The sequence below is a fragment of the Metopolophium dirhodum genome, chromosome 2, assembly GCF_019925205.1.
Source record: "Metopolophium dirhodum isolate CAU chromosome 2, ASM1992520v1, whole genome shotgun sequence".
NCBI classification, from domain to species: Eukaryota; Metazoa; Arthropoda; class Insecta; order Hemiptera; family Aphididae; genus Metopolophium; species Metopolophium dirhodum.
Window position 1 is genome coordinate 5,331,280 of NC_083561.1, and position 21,928 is coordinate 5,353,207.

The following is a 21,928-nucleotide window of genomic DNA, read 5'->3' on the forward strand; positions in this document are numbered from 1 at the left end:
AAAATTGAACATTTTATAATTGTATGCAAGCAAATCAAATTAAATTTTTACGAGCGTTTAAAATTCATATTTTTACAGTATTGGATATTTACTCGATTTCTAATGTAGCGATTTAATTATTTTATTGTCATTCAAAAACGAATAACTGTAGATACATGAACATTTTACTGAATGTTTATATTTTAATTTTCTATACACCATAACATTTTGAAAATATTTTGACTCTTTTTGAGCTGTTTACGAACATTGTCAGTTTTCAATTTTTTTAGTTTTTTTTTCTATAAATATCAATAAAATTTTATTTGTTGGGTAAAAAAGAGTGAAAATGTAATGCAAGGCTCCTGATATATTGTTACAATAGCAGTTGAAAAATATTATAAATACATTGGTACAATTTTTTTATAATCATATAAAGTTTGAATTTTGACAAAATTTATCAATATAATATTATTTTGTGGTTAAAAATTTATAAAATTATCAACTTTTATAGCTAAGGATTGAAAATTTAAAACAAGATTCCACGTAAATAGGTAAATATATAAATTACTTTATTCACAATAATATCATCAAATATATTTAGTAATATCATAGGCTGACTGACCGTTTTCGCTCAAAATCATTTTTCTTATACAATGATATTATATCATTGAATTCAAATTTAACACCATCCATTACAGTGACCCACTTGTAACCTACTGTACAACAGAGCGACATCCACTTACCCACCTTTTCTTATTTATATATTATTGACATTGTATTATAAATTTATACTTTATTATATTTATACTTACAAATCATTTTTATTATAGTGTTATTTTTTCCGGGTTTTTTTTTTTTAGGGAAATTGAATTACACATATATTATTGTAATTTAAAACAAAATATTATTTATAGATACTAATTAACGTATAAAAATATTTGTTCTACCATTTGCATGTGGTTGCGACTAATATTATTGTCTGGGGATGTTTTTTCCTGGGGATTTTTATTCCGATTACCTGCTCTAATAACGTATTTACAGCGATTATTGGATGTATAATCTTATCCCGGAACTCTAACAAATAACAATTCACTGATCGATTGTAGAGTTACATCTAGATCGTGTTTATTCCTAGTATATACTGTAAAAAATTCCAAAAGTTTAACCATTGCATCGTTAAACACTTAAACCCAAAGGTATTTTTACTCCTCAATTCTCATAACAGTCATGGCCCATTGGCCCCCGATTAGTAAGTTGTACACTCGTACTAATACGTATTGACTTTTATTTTCTGCGATTATTACGTAGAAAAAATACCCTTAGGCTGAGGATGTCGCGAAAGTGTTAAAAACCAGTCTATGGAATGGCTATTGGCCGTGCAAGGTATATTTTTACTGTTGCACTAACGACAGACCGCCCGCAGCTGTTTAGTGCGGCTCGAGTATAACAACTGAGTAGCAGGTATAATATTTTCTATTTAGTATTTAGTCTGTTCTGTTCAGTCGTGCGCGCACGTCTGTTGTTGTTGTGTGTGTTTTTCAGTTTGTATAATAATTGCTGCTAGCGTAGTATTTTCGTATTTATTTTTTTCATTTACATTTTAATACGTTCGTCATTAAATGGAATAACACGGTAAGTCAATTTTTAGTTATTTAAAAAAAATATGATTTCAATTGCATTTTCACAATGCAACCAAACCTTTAAAGATTTTAAACATGTTTATATTTTCCTTTTAAATGTAACTAAGACTTGGATCATACATAAGTATACTAAGATATACGATGGGTAAATAATTGGCAAAATGCATTATTTTTGTGACGTTGATTTTGTATTGTTATAGTAAAATTACTTTATTATAGAATGTAGTTATTTCGTAATTTCTCGTAATTCGTATGTTGTACCTTTAATTTGTATTCCATAAATAGGTATTTTTCTGTACTAATTTTTTTGAATAAAATTAAACCAGGAGTTTTCCAAAAAAATCACATGGGTAGCAATACTCTTTTAATACCTAATAAATAGGAATTTTAGATAATTATCTAAATAGCACTTTAATTGGGTTTTATTCATCGATTTTCTCAATAGTTTCTCTCGATGTATAAAGATAAAACGTATCAAGAACCATCAAAGAATGTTATACAATGTCATATAGAATTCGAAAATGAAATATTATAATATTATCAATTATCATGATGCTGTAAAGAGAGCGAGATGAATAAGCTAACACACGGTTTTCTCACGTATCCTACAACATTTTAGCGCTGTTTTTTAATATATTATGGTATGTATGAGTATAATATGACGATATGACGTAGGTACTTGTTAGATGACAGTAATAAATTAAAGTTACCTAGCTTAGTAAGGACGTAAGGTATCTATATAAAATATCTACATGTAGGTAACAATTATAGCAGGACTTGAATTGCGGCAAGTACCTCTTTAGAAAATATGTTTATATTGTATACATTATTATTACGTACTTCAACGTAACCTTTTGAATTCTTTTAGATTCGGTCGGGGCGGGAAATATATTTTTTATTTGTTGGAAAAATCTTTAAGTACGTTTCAACTATTTTCAATGAGTATTGTACCTACTCACTTATGCATTTAATTTGTATATGGCGTTTTGCATAATTTCTGCCTCTGATTTGAAAATGTTTAAGTGAGAAATTAATGTAACGTTCAGGCTATGGGTAGGTTGATTGTCATAACTGTTTTATAAGTGCAGAGGAAAATAATTAAAAATATAGCTTGACAAAAAAATCCCTTTTGGAAATAGTGCAAACAAAGACGAAACAAATTGTAGACATATAGTTTAGTCGTTTAGATATATTATATTACATTAATACACATAGTCACATGTATATTTATAACAAAGAGTATTCGGTTCCTTCTTAATTTTTTTATATCTTATTTAAAAATGTAATCAAAATAGTTTTGATTTAAAATAACTACAAAATTAAAAAAAACTATTATTATTCCTACGATCATAGGTAGGTACGTAATTTAATTGATGTATAATGAATATATTTACTTATAATTTATAGGGGTACAGTGTACACCTACGATTTCTAGACTACTTATATAAAAAATAATATAGGTATTATGTACATGATAAATAATATTAAATAATAAATAATAATTTAAGTAAATATTTTATATAGTACCCTATTTACCTAACTAACTTAATATTATGTATTCAATAAATTCTATTTAGTATAAAATCAAAACAATTTTAAGCTTATTTTAAAATAATAATTACATAGAGTAAATACTAAAAAGTAGGGATAATATATTGTATTATACTATTGTGAATAAATTAGATGCTAGAGTAATATATTTAGGTATAACGTAGAAGTGTATAATTATAACATATCAACAATTCGGGGTTTTGGTAAGTTCCCACACGAAACACAGCATTATAGCAGTTAAACGATCACATGTATAAGTTCCTACATGGAGATGGAGCAAATTAAATGCATTACTTTCTGTACCTACTGTGCATACAAGTTATAACTTCAAAACATAACATTATCACATCATCTCAAGCTCAACCAGAGGCCTTCAACCTTAATAGGTAAAGGGCCACCTATTATTTTTTAAAACTCTTACGGGCACTGCGCAATGCGCATAACAAAAACAAGTGGAAAATTGTATTAAAAAAATATGCTTAAAATGTGTCCGTGAACATCAATTATTTAGACAAGACGGGTTGAAGATCCCTGATTTAAACAATCCAGACTTATCTTTATTAGTCAATTACTTATGCTGTGAAATAATATGGACAATCCATTTTGTTGAATTCAGTAGGTACTCGTTGCTCGTTAAAAGTTGGATTAATAACCATACCTTCCTAAAGTCACTGAAACAGCCAAGCTATACTACCTACTCAAAATGCAGATATCGCCTTCAAAATCACACCTACCCCCATGTTAAAAAATTATTATCTATCTCCATCCCCGGGAACCATTTCCCTCCCAGAAAACTCAATTGACAATAGCCCCGAGACCTTATAAATTAAAGACAGAAATAACATAAATAAATTGTAAATCCACGCCGAAGTGCCTTCACTGGCTGGTTCTTCCCTCAAGCCACCACATTATAAAAAAAACATCAATTATGTTTATTATACTATTTTTATATATTATAGATTATTGTATAATTTCAAGTAAAAAAAAAAAAATAATAATAACGTTTTTTATGCAACACAAAAACAAAAAATGTTTAACTTCACCAATTACATTTCCTTGTCTGAAAGTGGAAAGTGGAAAGAAATTTGTTTTAGTACCTATCAAAATGTTGCGATTTTCTTGTAGGAAATATAGGGATACATTTTTTGACGTCAGAAATAATATAGGTAATTTAAGTTTTTTCTATTTGTGTAGGAATTACATAAATTCGCCACAAAAATTCACGCTTTGATAATAATATTTCAATTACAATAATAGTAACTAAGCAATAGTGGCAGTAGGTTGGGAACCTATGACCTAATCATTACCTATTGGATGGATATTTTATTCATTTTATTCATCCCTATTGAACACTCCAATAGGTATATTACAATTTAATGGTAGATAAGTTGTCTGAGCCTATATACATAAAATCAGCCACCTAGTGCTCTCCATAAACCGTGGTTATAACACAACATGAATTAGTTTTATTCATAGCTCTTTTGCTATAAGGTTTTATTACTGTCACTCATCAAAGTTATTGATATAGTTATGTGAGCTAGGTATTTAATACAATAAAACCAATGGTCCGTACCGAATTATCAAGGTTTCTATTATTTTCTTTGAATTATATTCCGTCAGTCCGATACTACTATTGTTATTATAATCATAAAATATAAATGTATAGTGTCCATCCACCGTATCTTATACAACCAATCGGTAAAAATAAAAATTATTAACTTTTATGTTTAAATGTACTTACCTATCTATATTATGTATAGCCGTAAAGGAGTTAGGTATCTGGTTTTTATTTATATTTTCCTAATTATATTTATCGATATTACGTCATGTATACAGCTATGATAACTAATAACTATAAACAGTATAAACTATATAGTTAAATTATTAAATCTCTGTTCAAGTATGTACTTAACTATATTTTTAATACGTTTACAAAAACTGCAACGTTAAACATTTTTATTCTTTTATGAAATGTATCCAAAAAACAGTTAGCTGTAACAAAAATTGTAATGCAATTTGCAAGACTAATTATACCATACGCCCATACCTTTTCTATCTATATAATTAATGCATATCGAAAAAAATATGTACTCATGTTTTTTTTGTGATCACTTAAAATTTGAATAACATCATAATATGAAATTATAAACATTATAATATAGTAAGCAAAGTTCCGCTCATAATTGGTTTCCTATCAATATTATAGTAAATAATATTTTAGTTTAAACTTACCTATACGATTGTATTGAGAAAAATAACTCGTAGGTATATTATGGGTATTGGGTACAGTTTAATTAATATGGTTATAATAAAATCTGAAATATTGCTGAAATATACTCAAGGCGAACAACTATCCCACCGTGTACCTATATACTATAAAGGCCTGTAGGCTTGTTCTTATTATTTTTGTATATAAATGGGTGTGTTTGCAGAACACTTATACTATGTGAATGAAATATTAAAACATATAATAATAGTGCTAAGTGATTATAACTATTATAATATATTGACCAAGTTATAATATAGTCCCGAGATGTGGGTATAATGGGTAACTATATTGAATTAATGAAGCATATTAAGAAAAACGTTATGAGTAAGCAAGCATATGGATAACTGCCATGCATCAGATTTCATAGAATCCCCCGATAAAATGAGAATTTTTTTTAAAAAAAAAATCACATCAACACCTTAAATTAATTTATGTTTTATCTATATTGGACACTGATTTCTTAGAAACCATCTGGCGTATTAAAAATTAAAATGCATACTGCTTTTCTTTTTTTTTTTATTTATACATAATTAATGTGCTCACACGATAATAATTTAATAGATAACAAAGCTTTTTAGTAAACAAAATATACAAAAATATCTCGCATTACAAATAATTTGTTTAGGAATTGTATGTATCCTATAATAGATGTAAGATATATATTAATATTATATACTATATAATATACACATCAGGGATAGCCAAACGTGAAATGGACAGGGGTGGACGGACAAGGGTTTATACTAGTGTGATGTAGCCTGTAAGCTATTGTTATAAAACAACTATTGAAAAGAAGTTTTGAATGAGGTAGGTAGTGGGTACCTATTCCATTAAAAATTATTTTATTTTAAGTAGGTATTGAACTCACCCGATATTCTACAAAAATTGATTTTTAATTTTTTACGGAATCTATAGTATGTTATTATTTAGGTATATTTTTTAGAAAAATGTAACCTACTTTATAAAACTATTTGCAATTTAATTTTATTCTTTATATATAAATGATTACTTATTATATTAATATATTACAATTATATCTAAACTATTATTTCTTTTATAAATATTATATGAAAAACGCAATAGTTCTGTTCGACTTTGTTGGTTTATAAAAAAAATAATGTTAATACACAGGTTTGTGTTGATTTGAGTCAAGTGAGGTGAGTGCAAGGTATATTAAATATTTAGGCCCATTTTCCAAACAAAACTATAAAAGTATAAAATATAGGTCAATGGGGGTCAACCTCATCACCCCCGGCCAATTACTTTGTGTGAGACGTAAAGTATCCCACGAATGCGTCTTTATAATATATGGATACATGGCCTATATTTTTTGTTCATACTTCAAACTTCTACGATACCCTTTTGTCCCAGTAGCCTACCTATAGCTAACGTGTGAAAAATATTCAAATTTTATATATTATTCTCTTCTCTCACCGTTCTGGTTTCACTAGGAATAGAGGTATCTTTTAGATTATAATTTTTTTTATTATATTATGCAAATATATTTAATAACTACTGGCTTATTGTATTGTTTTAATTTTTTTAATTATATATTATTAACTAATACTTGTTTTTAAAACAATTATCTATTGTCATTCAATTAATAGAATAAGAATATGATTGTATATACCTTATACCTAGATATTAAATGTTATGGTCGGTTCGACCTAAAATAATAATTAAAACTTAAAACAACTTTGGACTAATTTCAAATTGGAAATCTTAAGATATTTAGTTAAGTGAAATAGCTTCAGCAAAAATGCTTTGTTTTATATAATAAATACAATTTAATAAATAATGTATTATTCTTTGGACCTGTGAAGGAAGTTTGAGAATGGTCATCGTATCGCGATAATCTTATAATAATAACATATATGACAAATGACAATACCCATCGTTCGAACAAACATGATAATTGATAGGTACAATAGAAATAAAATCTAATAGAAAATAGGAATGGTATGACGTAGAGAGCCTATATATTATATGCCTTAGATAAGTTGTCCAGTAGAACTGCAGTTTCTGGGTTATTTTCGTGATTTATAATACCTACTTATTATAGTTCATAATTTATACAGCTTAAACAATTTAACTTCTCGCTTCTCACAGTTTGAGAACCGTTGGGTTGTAACATACAATGATTGGTGTGATGCAATTATTATTTAGAGCTACATTTTTGGTACTTACGTCGTATTCTCGTATTATCGTTTATTGCAATTCGCAATACTGCAATAACATATGTTTTGGAACAACATAAAGAATACCTACTCAATGATGAAAAATGGTATTCTTTAAGAGCGTTCTGTTAGTGATATTTATACAATAGTTATATAATAGTATTATAATGTCTGCAAGTGACTAGTGACTACCCAACATACGGTTCGTTTAACCTTTAGGGCACACGACAACATCTTTCTAATGCGCGCAGATGACGGCCATCGTAAACGCAAACTTAGCAAAAATACGACCAATGTTTATGAAATGTCTATATCACCTATATAAAGAAATTAAAAAAGAAATTTTAAAGATTTTTATATTTTATTTCTCCGTTTGAACACATAAATGCCAAAGTTATTATTTATAATAACAAAATATTACACTAATATATAGGTGATCAGATAGACATATAGTAATATCTATAATGTATTAATAGGTATGTTTATGAATCAATCAACTATAGCAATATTATAGTATACAACTGTCATAGTTGATGATATGAATACATATCTACAACGCAATATATTTTCATTGACGTAATATTTATTTAAATTAACTATTGTCTATTATCCACTATATTATTTATGCCTAACTACTTAAGTAAAAATAAATATAACTAGAGGAAAAAAAATTTTGTATAGTAATACTTATTTAATAGAATCAATGAATTTGTTCAACTCAATAGGTACTCTATTGGCCTTCTCAAAAATACATAATTTCAAATAGGTATTTATGCGTCATAAATCATACAATTGTTAATTGTTATATTTTAAATCTTATAACGATATTACATTTTTAGGTTGTTACTTTATTTTTTAGTTACAATATTTTTAAACCATATTATTTCTAATTTAATAGGCGTTAGGTAACTACCTCTAATTTTATCAAGCAGAAGTAACCGTTTTGCTTAAAGTGGAATTGTTGAGCAAAAAATCGTAGAATAACTGCCCTGGGCAAACCACTATTTTTGTATAGGTAGTTAATGATTGGTTTAGTGTTAAAAATACACTAATTAGTACCTAATTATATCAATAGTTTCTAAAAATGTTGGTTTCCCGTTGAAAAAGTGAAAATCTAAAAAAGTACAACTATAAAATATAGCAAGTATTCTTTTTAACAGCCAAAACTTAAAGTTTTTCAAATTATAAATAGAAAACAAAAACGTATTGAGAAAATACATAGGTTTTTTACATCAAAAGAAATATTATATTAGGAACCTATATTATCTATACATAATCATCATTTTTTATAGCATCATACTAAATTAGGTACAGTAATTTTTAAAATCAAATATTTTTAAAAACGTCATTAAAATAGACTATAGTTTTGTTACCACGTTACTTGCCAACTAAAATAATATTTTTTAGTTATTTATTAAAGTCGTAATATAATCTTTGTAAACATGATGATTCGTTTATTTATAATCTGATTAACAGTGTACAGAATATATAGTTATACATTTTTAATGTGTGTATAATTTATTATAATAAAAATAACATATTAAAACTAGATAAAAAAAATTAACTAAAATCTTTTGTAGTGACCTATTGGCTATATTTGACATATTATAGTTTTTACTTTTCATATTACTTTAAAATATAACTACAGTAAGTATTTCTATAAGAAATTTAAATATTAAATTTGTATACCCATAAAAAAATAATAATATAGTATATTGGTACATATTTTATTAATGTTTTTTTCTCTGTGTCTGACATCACCTTTAAGGGTAGTAAAAATTCTTTGATTTTCTATTTTTAATGTGGTTTCTGGTAGAAAATTGAATCTAATTAGTACTTCGGGGGTCAAAATAAAAATGCTAGTTGCTTTTAAAAATAAATCAGAAAAACAAAACAAAACTAAGAAAAAACGAGAAATTTTACGGAAAAATCGGATTGGTTTTTATTGTAATTGAAAATAAATACCTAACTGTAGAGACTCGACATATGTTCAACAAATAGGTATTAGCAATTACTCAGTGGCGGTTAAATTTTGGAGGGATAAGGGGATCGATCCCCCCGCCCAATTAGCTTTTAAGGTCCTGAGTGGAGCGATGAATGTATTAATTTTCCAAAGATGTGTATTTAAAATTTTTTTTAAATTTTTTGTGTGTATGCACAATAAGTACCTACCTAGTCGAAATTATTTTTCAATTTTTGACGTAAAAATTTAAAATTCCTAGTATATTCAAAATTGCAGGCAAAACAAAAACAATTAAGGAAAACGGGAATTTTTAACAAAATTGATTTTGGTTTGTGGTATAACTCTAAGAAAATACCGTAGGTTCATGAATTTTCCACTGAATGTTTATATCAGTATTTTCTATACGCCATAAATATTAATCTGTTTATAGACATTTGGAATATTTTATTTATATTATTTTTTTTTTAATAAATGTCAAAAAAAATATTTTGCTCGGTCAAAAAACTTAAATAATTTCTTGTAAGTAGAAATTCAAAAAAAAAAGTGAAGCCTATACCCACAGTAATTTTTATTAGAATTTCTCATTAAAAAAAAAAATTAAAATTTTTACAAATTACGTGAAATTCACGAACATTTTGCAAATAATTTTGAGTTAAAAATTCATAAAAATTTTCATTTTTATATTTTATATTTGAAAATTTAATACAAGATTTCTTATAAATTTATCTACTTTAAACAATAAAAAAAAATGTCTCCCAACAATCAAATGTTATTTTAATGAGCGTTTGAAATTTAAATTCTCGTATTCTAATATAGAATGATTTTCTTATTTTGTTGTAATTCAAAAACGAATAACCGTGGATACTTCAAATTTACACCAAATGTTATTTTTTGGTGTTTTTTCTATAAATGTCAATAATATTTTCTTCGTTTGGTCAAAAAGCTTAAAAATTTAATACAAGACTCCCCACGCATTGTTACAATATTAGTTCATAAATATTGAAAATACATAGAGCTATCTATGCTTTTTTCGTTTTTTTTATATGCATTTAAAGTTCAAATTTTGACAAAATTAATCATATTGAAAATTTATAAATTATTTTGAAGTTAAATACCTATGTATTCAATATTCAATTTTAAAGCTAAGGAATAACGATTGAAAATTTAAAACAAGGATCTACGTAAGTTAAAGTAGTTAATTCTTGAACCAAAAAATCTGATAAATATATGAAATACAGTATATTTTAAATAATATACTCTGTTCAAAATATTCTCTCATTTACATTATCAAATACAATTTTTTACGACATAAATTAATTTAACCTACTGTACTACTGTAGTTACTTATGCCGAATAGTATAAGATCAATTTCTTTAACACAATAATATTGTCATAAAATATACCTACTTAGTAATATTATACGCTAACGCTTACAATCGTTTTTCGTATAAAATGATTTTATATCATTGAATTCAAATTGAACACATCCATTACAGTGACTCTCTAGACACCTAATGTACAGCAGAACGTTACCCACTTACCCACTTTTTTCAATGTTTAAGATCTGATAACCATAAATTATAATATTTTTAATAATTAAATGGTGGATGTTAAAAGATCAGCCATACCTCCCCCCCTACCCATGACAAAATCATTTGACCACCACTGAATTTTGGGCGTAGGACGTTTGCGCATCGCTATTGTTATGAATGACCTTTTTTGTAGGCCGTTTGCGCATCACTATTGTTAAAAAAGGCATAGGGTATTTTCCGATCGCTATTGTTACAAAAAACCTTTATATAGGCCGTTTGCGTATAGCTATTGTTAAAAAGGCATAGGGAGTTTTCCCTAGCTATTGTTACAAATAACCTTTTTATAGGCCGATTGCGCATTCCAAATTACGTATACCAGGTTTTATTTACACTTACAAAAATAATCGTCAATATTCATAATTCATATTTAAAAAAAAATTACAAAATTAATATTCACATTTACCAAAAAAAAAAAAAAAATATATAATATTATTTGATCATCTACTGAATAGATTTGTTGATTTGTTATAAATTGCAAAAGTATTTACATATTATAAATATTATCTAAATATATTATATTATCACTAATAGGTAGATAGGTAATAGGTAGTAGGTACCTTTCTATTGTTAAAATTTGCGATGCGCAAACGACCTACCAAATTTCTTACCTGTGGTACTAATGATGCGCAAACGACAAACTCCGTGAATTTTACTAGAAATTTCATAATTTTCAAAATATTTTGTTACTTTTTGTGATATTTATAGATATTTTTAATTTTCTACTGTTTGTAATTTTTTCTTGATTTATGTATGTTGTTTATTTATGGACAATTTTTGTTTTGAGTGTAAAAACTTTGAAATTTAACTGTTAACTTACCAAATTTCTTTTTTAATTAACGTGAAATTAACGAATTCATTTTTCATTTTAAGAAATAAATTAAGTTAATTTATTTTGTTTTTTATTTTATTATATTTCACTATTTTAGTCTATTTCATTTTCATGTTAAAAAATATTTACCGTGAATTGTTTTAAGTTCTAAATGTATATCATTCGAATCTAACTTATATAGAAATACTGTATAAAGTATAAATACTATAGCCTATAATTTAGTTTTGGGTTGGAAAAAAATTAAGTACGTTAACCTTGTATAAACAAATTAACTTTTTTTTAACTTCATAAAAAGTTAACAAAAAGTGTGTATTAACTTTTAACTTAACTGAGTTAAAAAAAATCATTAACTTGCCCAGCCTTGCATAGCTCCTCATATGTTCATACCTCGATTGGAATCTATCGAAAATACATAGTCGTTTAATAACAATCGTTTAAAAGTTCACATTTTTATTAAATACGTAAAAATCACAAAAATTCTAAAAACCATTTTGTGTGGTCTACGCCCTACGGTACATCGTTATTGACTTACAAGTTAATACATCTATTAATATTATAACACATTATATTAAAACATAATAATTACCTACCAATATATTATAAATGTGACTTGTTTTAGCAAAATTTAGTTCAACCTTACCGGGCCTACCGTATTACCATTAGAAAAATCAATTACCAATAATAATATAAATATGTAATAAAATAGAACATTTGTAGGCTGACAGTAAACAGTTGATCATACTATACATTGATTTGTCATTAAATCCAAATTGACGTCCATTACAACAATGATCAGTGACTAGCTACTCAATGATGAAGTATAGTCTCGACACTTAAAATACAGCAGATCGTAGATATAGGTATACCCGACGTTATTTATTTTCATTTTTAGAATAGGTATTTTTATATCCTATAGGCTATAGTTGGGATATATTATATAAGTACCCCGCGCGTCTAACCGTGTAACTTTTTATGCCAAGGTCATAAACATGGAGAGATTAAGCAGTGATATAAATATATTTTATTTGTATTATAATCAATTACACCTAGAAAGTTATTTTATTGTATTTTTAAGCGTTTTTACTTTTTTAAATAGTTTATAAATATTATAGTTTTTTAGTTAGCTTCTAAAATGTTAATTTTGTTTTCCATTATATATAATATATTATAAGTATGATGATATTTGTATTAATAGTTAATGTAATACTAATTGATTATGGTGTTTTGAGGTATACTTTAATAATAATTAAAAGTAAATAAAAAATAATCTTAATGATTTAGAACAATAATAATAGTGGGGGTATCTGCCATCTGGGTAGAATATTGGTCGTGACTATTGGTGTCGGACGGTACAAATATCAGGTGATTAATTTTACTATAGTGTAGTGCTTTTTTATAGTAATGCAAGCCGAAGGTTTAAGTAAACTTTGTGATTAGGATCAGCTGCAGTTCAGTATTAAAGGTGATCAATTCAGAAATCAAAAGTCGTAACTCGTTAAGTCGTAACTCATAACAAATCAATTCTGATTTCTGATAAATGATAATTAACTATTCTTGTGTATTTTGATTGGTTTATTTGTGTTTTAAATATTATATTTTACTACGTAGGTACCTATAATATTATGTAAATATTGAAGTGTGCGGAATTATTCCTGCTGAATGGGCTTCTCCCGCGGGTCACGTATGTAGCCTTTTTATAATGATATTATAACAAAAACCGGTTGTAGTAGTTTTCTAAGTTTGCCTCTTATAACAGTACTTGTTCTGGTCAAACGGCACTGTTGAAGTAGGTACCTATAAAACTGCATATAGGTGTGGTGCCCGGTGTTTGTTCCCAAGCAAAGAACACGCAGTTAACCGGCCGTGTCCATTCAACGTTATTCAAAACGCATTTTATTTAGAACTAATTACAGTTTTTTATAATACTAAGTAAAACATTTTTATATAATATAGGTAGTAATGTATAATAATATGTATACATTAATAAAATCGAAAATAATTCGAAATTAAACGGTATTTTTAATTATGTATCTATTAAAATAATAAATTAATTGCATAAACAACTTATAATAATGGCAAGAATAAATGAAGTCATAAAGATAATTCCGCAATCGATTTTTTTGCTGACTAAGTAAGAATTGACCGAGTTTAGTTGTATTGGGTTAGGTAAATAGTTTCGATATAATTTATCGAAATAAATATACAATAATATTACCTATTGTTGTGTATGCATAATAATATATTATAATATGTTCATAATTACATAGATACCTCTAAGATTTTCGTTAAAATAATACTATATGAATAAATGATCTTTAAAATAAAATGGTTGATAATGAACGATCAGTGGCTTAACACAATGTTATGTAGGTATACTTTTATTTGTAGGTACTACATTTGAAATTTGACGAAAACTTATCTTGATTTATAAACAAACAGTTAAAATAGGTAAATAAAACATAACTTAATATTTATACAGATCTACTAGGTACCTATAATACCTATGTTAGGCATTATCAGCTATTCTTTTATAATATAATAGCTATCCCTATATGGCTATAACAGACTATAATATTATTATATTAACTATGTAGGTATATTTTCATAATATATATTTTATATTTATATCTGTATGCCTAATAGATGTTCAACCTAACGGAAGTACCACTGACATTAGTAACGAAATGGCTTGTTAGTTGTTTGTCTCCGCTGTCTAACCTGTGGGTTTTATTATTATTATTATTTTTTTTTGTCGCCCCCTATCCGGTCACCTGTGCATAAGGTGTAGGTACCTACGAATCGATTTGTATATTATATAAAACGACTTCTTTCAGTTATTTTCAGTGGGCGGTCAAGTACAACGACATACCACATTAACTCGTGTTACAAATAATACTTATACATCATAAACTTATAACGATTCGTCGTTTCATCATAGATCTCCGTAGTTTTTCTTAACACTCAATAAACATCATAATAGACACAATGATTGTATTAACAACAATAATGACGATTGACGATGATAGTAACAATAATAATAATGCGAATGAAAATGTTGCCAGGTCATTGATTTTAATGTTGTCGAGTATATATTATACAAGTTATTTTTATTATTTTGGATTCATTTTCCTCACGGGGTCATAATAGTCATACGTATGTTGTAGGTACCATCACATAATTTCCATTTAATGGGTTATAGTTAAATTAGTATTATGAGTAGTATACAGAGCGTGTAGGCACACAATAAATATATGCCATATAGGTACCTATGTTATAATTTCCTAATGATTTTACCGTGAAAATCAAAAAGCTTAGTCCCGACCGAGTTACTGTAGCTTAACGTGCCTGCTATGGTGCCAATTATGTGTAAAAATGCATGAACAAATGTACATGATTCAGCACAGACAGTGATTTACAAAAATATACATTTGGCAAACTTTCAAACTGGCGTGTAAACAACGTTTACCAATATACCATTATACATTTACCTATAATGTGGTTATAAACTTATAAAGTATGTAAATACATCGAAGTAGGTATCAAACAACGTGAGTCTATCAAAATTTATTACATCATTTTTATAATTTATAAATAACTAAAAATCTTTTTATTAGGTACTTAATAGATTTATTAGTTTTTACTGTCATTCAATTATTAAAACATAAACACTTTAAAATAATTTTTAAATAAAAATATATTGAGTAGGTAGGTATATCATTTTAGGTATTTAAATTCTTATAATGTATATAAAAAAATATATCATCTAGGTATTTAAAAATAATGTTTGATAAATAAATACAAATATTATATTATATAGGTCCAAGTGTATAACATTACAATAAGTTATAGATGCATATTTGTACCTACTTTCGTTGTATTAAAAATATTTTTAATTGCTACGTTCTATACATACATAGATAAATTATACGTGGTAAACATATTGTTACTATTTGTTTTATGGACTGATATTCAAAGTGAATAATTGAAAGTCAAATGTAAATTATGCTCAACCTTTTTAAAGCTTGTGTTGTGACTTATGATTTAGGTACGTAACCCGTACCTACATAACAAATATTATTTAAAATTGACATTTATTATTATTATGACGTGTATTGCATTTTAAAATATTCAACACTAGGTCATTCAAGATTTAATTAAATCAATCTGATTATATTTTTTTAAACATAACTGAATATTTATAATTCAAATGTAAATTGCATTAAATTTAATGTTAACAAGTTATATTTTAATATAGTGTATACAATTCTGTTACTTAATCGATGACTATAGATATTATATTGTGATCATATATCTAACCTTATGAATACTATGTAAATCTTTTACCTATCTATATTTTAATATATATTGATGGAATTACATAATAGATAATTGACAATTGTGAATTTAACATTAGAAAGATTTTGAAATATAATTATACATCTGCCCTACTTTAAAATGGTCACTTGTATCATATATGTTTTATTTTTTGTAATAAAATATATATAGTGTAAAAGTAGTAAAAGTATATTAATTCGTTCTATGAAACAAGTATATATCATAGGCTAGGTACTCATACAGTCATATTATAACCTAATTAGGTTATATAAAAATTTGATTAATTTACTAGAGCAACTGAAATTCACAATTAACGTTTAATTTATGGAACATGTTGTAAGTATGTACTTACATTTTCAAAGTTTGAACTATCTAAAAACGGTAAATCGTATGTTTCTTATAATTTATTCCAATTTAACTTACAAATCGTTTTTATGAATGTATGAGAATATATATATAGATAAAAACAAAATTAGAATATAAGAAAATATTATGTTATATTATATTAACAGAAATTATTATTAAGTCTAAAACATTAAAATTATGTTTTAAAATATTAATTTAGGTATTTAATTCATAAATCATAATAATGTATGTAAACTACTATTGTAAAATATTAATTGGTACTTATTAACCTATAGACTAGAATAATATATCTTGGACCTTTAGGTTCAAACTTTGTTATAGAAAGTAGAAGTATGTATTAATACAATTAATTACTAAACCAACGCATTCCATTTTAAACCGCACGGAAATTCTATAAATTTTCCTATGAGATTTCTCTTGGTCATAAACTTAGAAATATTTCAATACAGCAATATCAAAAAGAACAGGTTTAAATCTCATTTTCTCGAATGTTAATGAACTTAATTTCTTTACGAGTTTACTCGTATTATAATTGTATTTTACTCTGTACCTACCTATATTTGTAAAATGTTCACGAGACGATCATGTTAGGTTTCTTTTATGTATGCGTAATATATATTTTATAATATAATTTTCAGCTGATATAAAACCATGAGACTTTTCAAAAGGCGTTGTTCTGATCCAAGTCCTCAACTTGTTAGTTTGTCGCCTATTGAACAGGACCATAGAGATGTATCGCCCGGCTATGCAACTCCGAAAGGATGTACCACACCTGATAATGGTTCACCAAAACCTCACAAAAAAAGTAAATTTTTCGCAAACATTTATCTAATTATTGTTTATAATTTAATTGTGTACTATTATATGTTAGGTTTAGCAACCTGGGGTAAAAAAGTTGGAAGAAAATGGGATCAGTTAAAAAGAAGTGATTCTTCTGAAATACTCCAAGTTTCTCCTAATCGTAGGAGACAATGGTCACCTATATCTACGAAAGATAAAAATAATCAAAATATTGAATTGCATCAAAATTACATTGATAAATTACATAATAACCAAAATAAACGTTTATCAAGAATAGAAAGTATTAGAAGTATTGAAGAACCAAGAACTTTAGAAGAAAAAGATCAAGATTGGCTAAAGGAAAAATGTCAAAAAGGTCTTGAGGATCTATACGCCATGGAAACCCCTTCAAAAATAAAAATAATTCCTCCCAAAAATATGTCTATTAAAAGAACAGCATTATCTGTTAACATTGATGAGAATCCTCTCGAAGAACAGTGCATTTTAGAATATCTTATTTCTAATAAAAAGGTATTAGGATTAACGAAGAGTATTGATGACCTTCAGACTCTAAATTATGAAGACCTTCTTAATGTGTTCAATCAAGCTACAAATCGTGTAAATCAAAATTCTTCTCTTAAAAACCGAAGGAGAAGACATACAAGTTTTGGTGAAACGTTTATGATAAATAAAACGGACGAAAAGAATCGTGTGGTAATAAAAGCAGATGAAAGTGGTTATGAGAGTGATTCGACTAGAAATGGTGGAGACTCACCCAGAGGGTCAATTAAATCACAGTCTTCAGTTGATAATGATGAATTTTCTAGAAAAAATGTTCGTATGGGAATACGAAGAGGTGATGTTAAGGAACTTAAAATTGGATCAAATGTGGAGGTCTCGTCATTAATGTGTGATGAATGTAAAAAACCGGAACGAAATATGAGTCTTTATCAAAGGTTTTTATTGAAAAAAAGTAGCTGCATAGGTCCAAACGATCGACATACCGAGATGAAAACCATACGGTTTAGCAAACGCCTTGGTGAAGATGTTGGAGTTAATGTGGAGTGTCGAGACTCTTCTTCGAGAACTCGTACATTAATTATTACAGCTTTGACAGGTCCAGCTGCTAGGTAAGATGAAATACTCTAATACTGTATTTTTAGAATAATAATGTATTGTGTCATTTTTTTCAGGGATGGTAAATTATATATCCAAGATGAAATAATAAAAATCAATGGTACCAGAGTAAAGGGTTTAAGGCGTCAAGATGTGGAATCGATAATGCGTTCATCGAAGTATAGCGTAGAATTTGTTGTTTCTAGATCTAAATGCCAACCAATCTCAAATACAGAACAAGTTCTATTAATTCAAAAACCCCCAACTGTTCCTAAATACCCAGCAAAGTCAGAAGAAGTAAATGAGCCCCTTTATTCTAGACAATCATCTTTGCCAGAAATCAAGTTAGAGGAAAAACCTAAGATGACTGGAATGCGTAAATTCTCTGTGCATTTAGATCAAACTCGACCCAAACATACTCAACTACCTCGATTGCCAAGACCTAGATCATTATCAATATCTCTAAAAACGATAATTTTTCATAAAGGACCAGGATATAAGTCTTTAGGTTTCAGTATCGTTGGTGGAATTGACTCTCCAAAAGGATGCATGGGGATTTTCGTTAAAACGATTTTTCCTACAGGTCAAGCAGCAGAATCACAGCTCTTAAAAGAGGGTATGCCAAAACTAAATTAGTCTTGTTGATTTTTTATATGATTAATTAAATTTAACAGGTGATGAAATTATCAGCGTAAATGGCAAAAGTATGGATGGTTTCAAACATTCTCAAGCAATTGCGCTATTCAAAGAAGTAAAATGTGGCCAGATTGTTATTGAAGTTGGACGAAGAGATCTCATCAAAAGGTAAATCATAGAATATTTATTTGTTTTTATAGCATAATCACATATGTTGTTTAATTTGTCATTTATATTTTTTACAGGAGCAATAAATCTAAATCTTGCGATGAATTAGACAAAGTTGTTAAAGACCGTTGAATATATTAAATATTATTTATTGAAATTACATTCTGTGATATGATATACGAAAATAAATAAATTAAGACTAATATTATGTATTATTAATAAATTATTAATAATACAGTTGATGTAAAACATTTTGGATTTCTTTTTTTAGAGAGGTAGAAGACATAAAAATGTATGTGAAGTTAGCCCCCACCCCTTGCTATTATCGTATACTCGACAAATATTGTGAGTTGGTTTTTAGAATTTCAATTGTTTAGCCTGAGATAATAAATTGAACTTTTCATACATTTTTAACCACAAATAGCTTGTAAATAATGTGTTTTGACGAATTTTGTTTAAATTTGAACTTCAAATGCTTTTAAAAAAATTATACCTATGTGGCAATGTACCTTTAATATTTTTAAATGGATACAATAACAACTTATGAGGAACTTTGTATTACATTTGCAAGATATTTTACCAGAGAACAAAAGTGTTCATCAACATTTATAGAATAAAAACTAATAAAATTTTAAAACGGAAAATGTCTATAAATATCTCATAAAGAAACAATTTTTTTGAAAAGTTTATCATGAATATAAAATAAACATTTATTGAAAATTTCAAATATCCTACTTATTTGTTTTTTTTAATTACAACTTAATAATAAAGTCGTCCCTATAAAAAATCTTTATTTTACTCGTGAATATCCAAAATTGTAAAAATGTCAAATTCAAACACTCATATATAATATAATGAATATAAATTGCTGGTAAACTTTTTTTTTGTTATAGAATCTTTTGAGCAATCTTGTGTTAAATTTTAGATTCTGAGCTAAGCGATGAATGTATTGATTTTACAATGATGTGTGTTTTTTTTTTATTTTTTTTTTTTTATTTTTGTGTCTGTCATCACCTTTCAGGACAGTAAAAGTGCTTGGATTTTCTTCAACAGTAACTTTTCTATAGTTGGTACTTTGGGGGGGTCAAAAGTAAAAATTTCACAGTAGTTTTCAAAAGCGACGTGAAAAACAAAAGAAAAATTAAGGAAAAACGTGAATTTTTACGCAAAATCTGTTTTTGAGAAAATCGATTTTGGTTTTTTGTGTAACTCTAAAACAAATGACCGTAGGGACATGAAATTTTGACTGAATGTTTATATTAGCATTTTCTATACACCATACAATTTTGAAAATATTTTGACTCTTTTTGAGCTGTTTACGGACATTGTCAGTTTTCAATTTTTTTAGTTTTTTTTTTCTATAAATATCAATAAAAATTTTTTTGTTGGGTAAAAAAGCGTGAAAATTTAATATAAGGCTCCTGATATATCGTTATAATAGCAGTTGAAAAATATTAAAAATACATAAGCACAATTTTTTTTTATAAGCATTTAAAGTTCAAATTTTGACAACATTTATCAAATTTATAATTTATTAATTATTTTGTAGTTAAAAATGTATAAAATGTTTTACTTTTATGGCTAAGGATTGAAAATTTAAAACAAAGCTCCACGTAAATAGGTTATTTATAAATTACTTTATTCACAATAATATCATCAAATATACTTGGTAATATCGTAGGCTGACTGACCGTTTTCGCTCAGAATCGTTTTTCTTATACAATGATATTATATCATTGAATTCAAATTTAACACCATCCATTACAGTGACCCACTTGTAACCTACTATACAGCAGAGCGACATCCACTTATCCACCTTTTTAACTCTTAGATGCCTATGGATAGGAACATTTTTACGAATTTCTAACTACAAATTAATTTGTACATTATCACGATTTTGATTATGTATTTTAGGCATTTTTTGATTAGTTTATGAACAAATTTAGATTACTAACTTATGAGGAACCATGCATTTAATGCATTTAATTTCAAACCTTTTGACTAAGTGAAAACATTTTTATCGATATTACAAAAAAACGAATATTTGTAATGTCTATAGAGTATACATAGCTCAAAATATGTTTAAATGTTATAGAATAATACAAAAATGCAAATATGAAAATTTGGTGAACATTTTAAGCATCTACGAATTTACGTTTTTGAGTTACACCAAAAACTGATTTTGCGTATTTTCTGAATTTTTTTCTGTTTTTCTTGATGCTTTTGAAAAGTATTGAAAATTTTCCATTTTTACCTCTCAAAAATACCAACTATTTCTAATTTTCTATCAGAAACCACTCTTTATGTTCAAAATTAAAGCATTATTTCGAATAATTATCTTGTATATTATACATAAAACATAAAAATAAAATTTAAAAACACATCTTTGTTAAATCAATACATTCATCGCTAAGAATCTAATATTACAATTACTAACAAACTAACTCCACAACTTACATTTTATTCAGTATAAATGTGTGATTTGGATAAAATGGCGGGAGGCTAGTCTGAAGATAATTTCGGCAAT

General features: G+C 26.8%; 1 protein-coding gene across 1 annotated transcript; it reads left to right on the forward strand.

Moving 5' to 3' along the window:
• The first annotated feature begins 1,451 nt into the window (after positions 1 to 1,451).
• On the forward strand, positions 1,452 to 20,056 carry LOC132938471 (PDZ domain-containing protein 2-like). Its single transcript, XM_061005323.1, has 6 exons — positions 1,452 to 1,611; positions 17,340 to 17,506; positions 17,573 to 18,611; positions 18,675 to 19,213; positions 19,272 to 19,401; positions 19,479 to 20,056. Exons 2-6 carry the CDS (start codon positions 17,353 to 17,355, stop codon positions 19,531 to 19,533), a joined length of 1,917 nt encoding a protein of 638 aa, XP_060861306.1. The 5' UTR covers positions 1,452 to 1,611; positions 17,340 to 17,352; the 3' UTR covers positions 19,534 to 20,056.
• Positions 20,057 to 21,928: the final 1,872 nt, after the last annotated feature.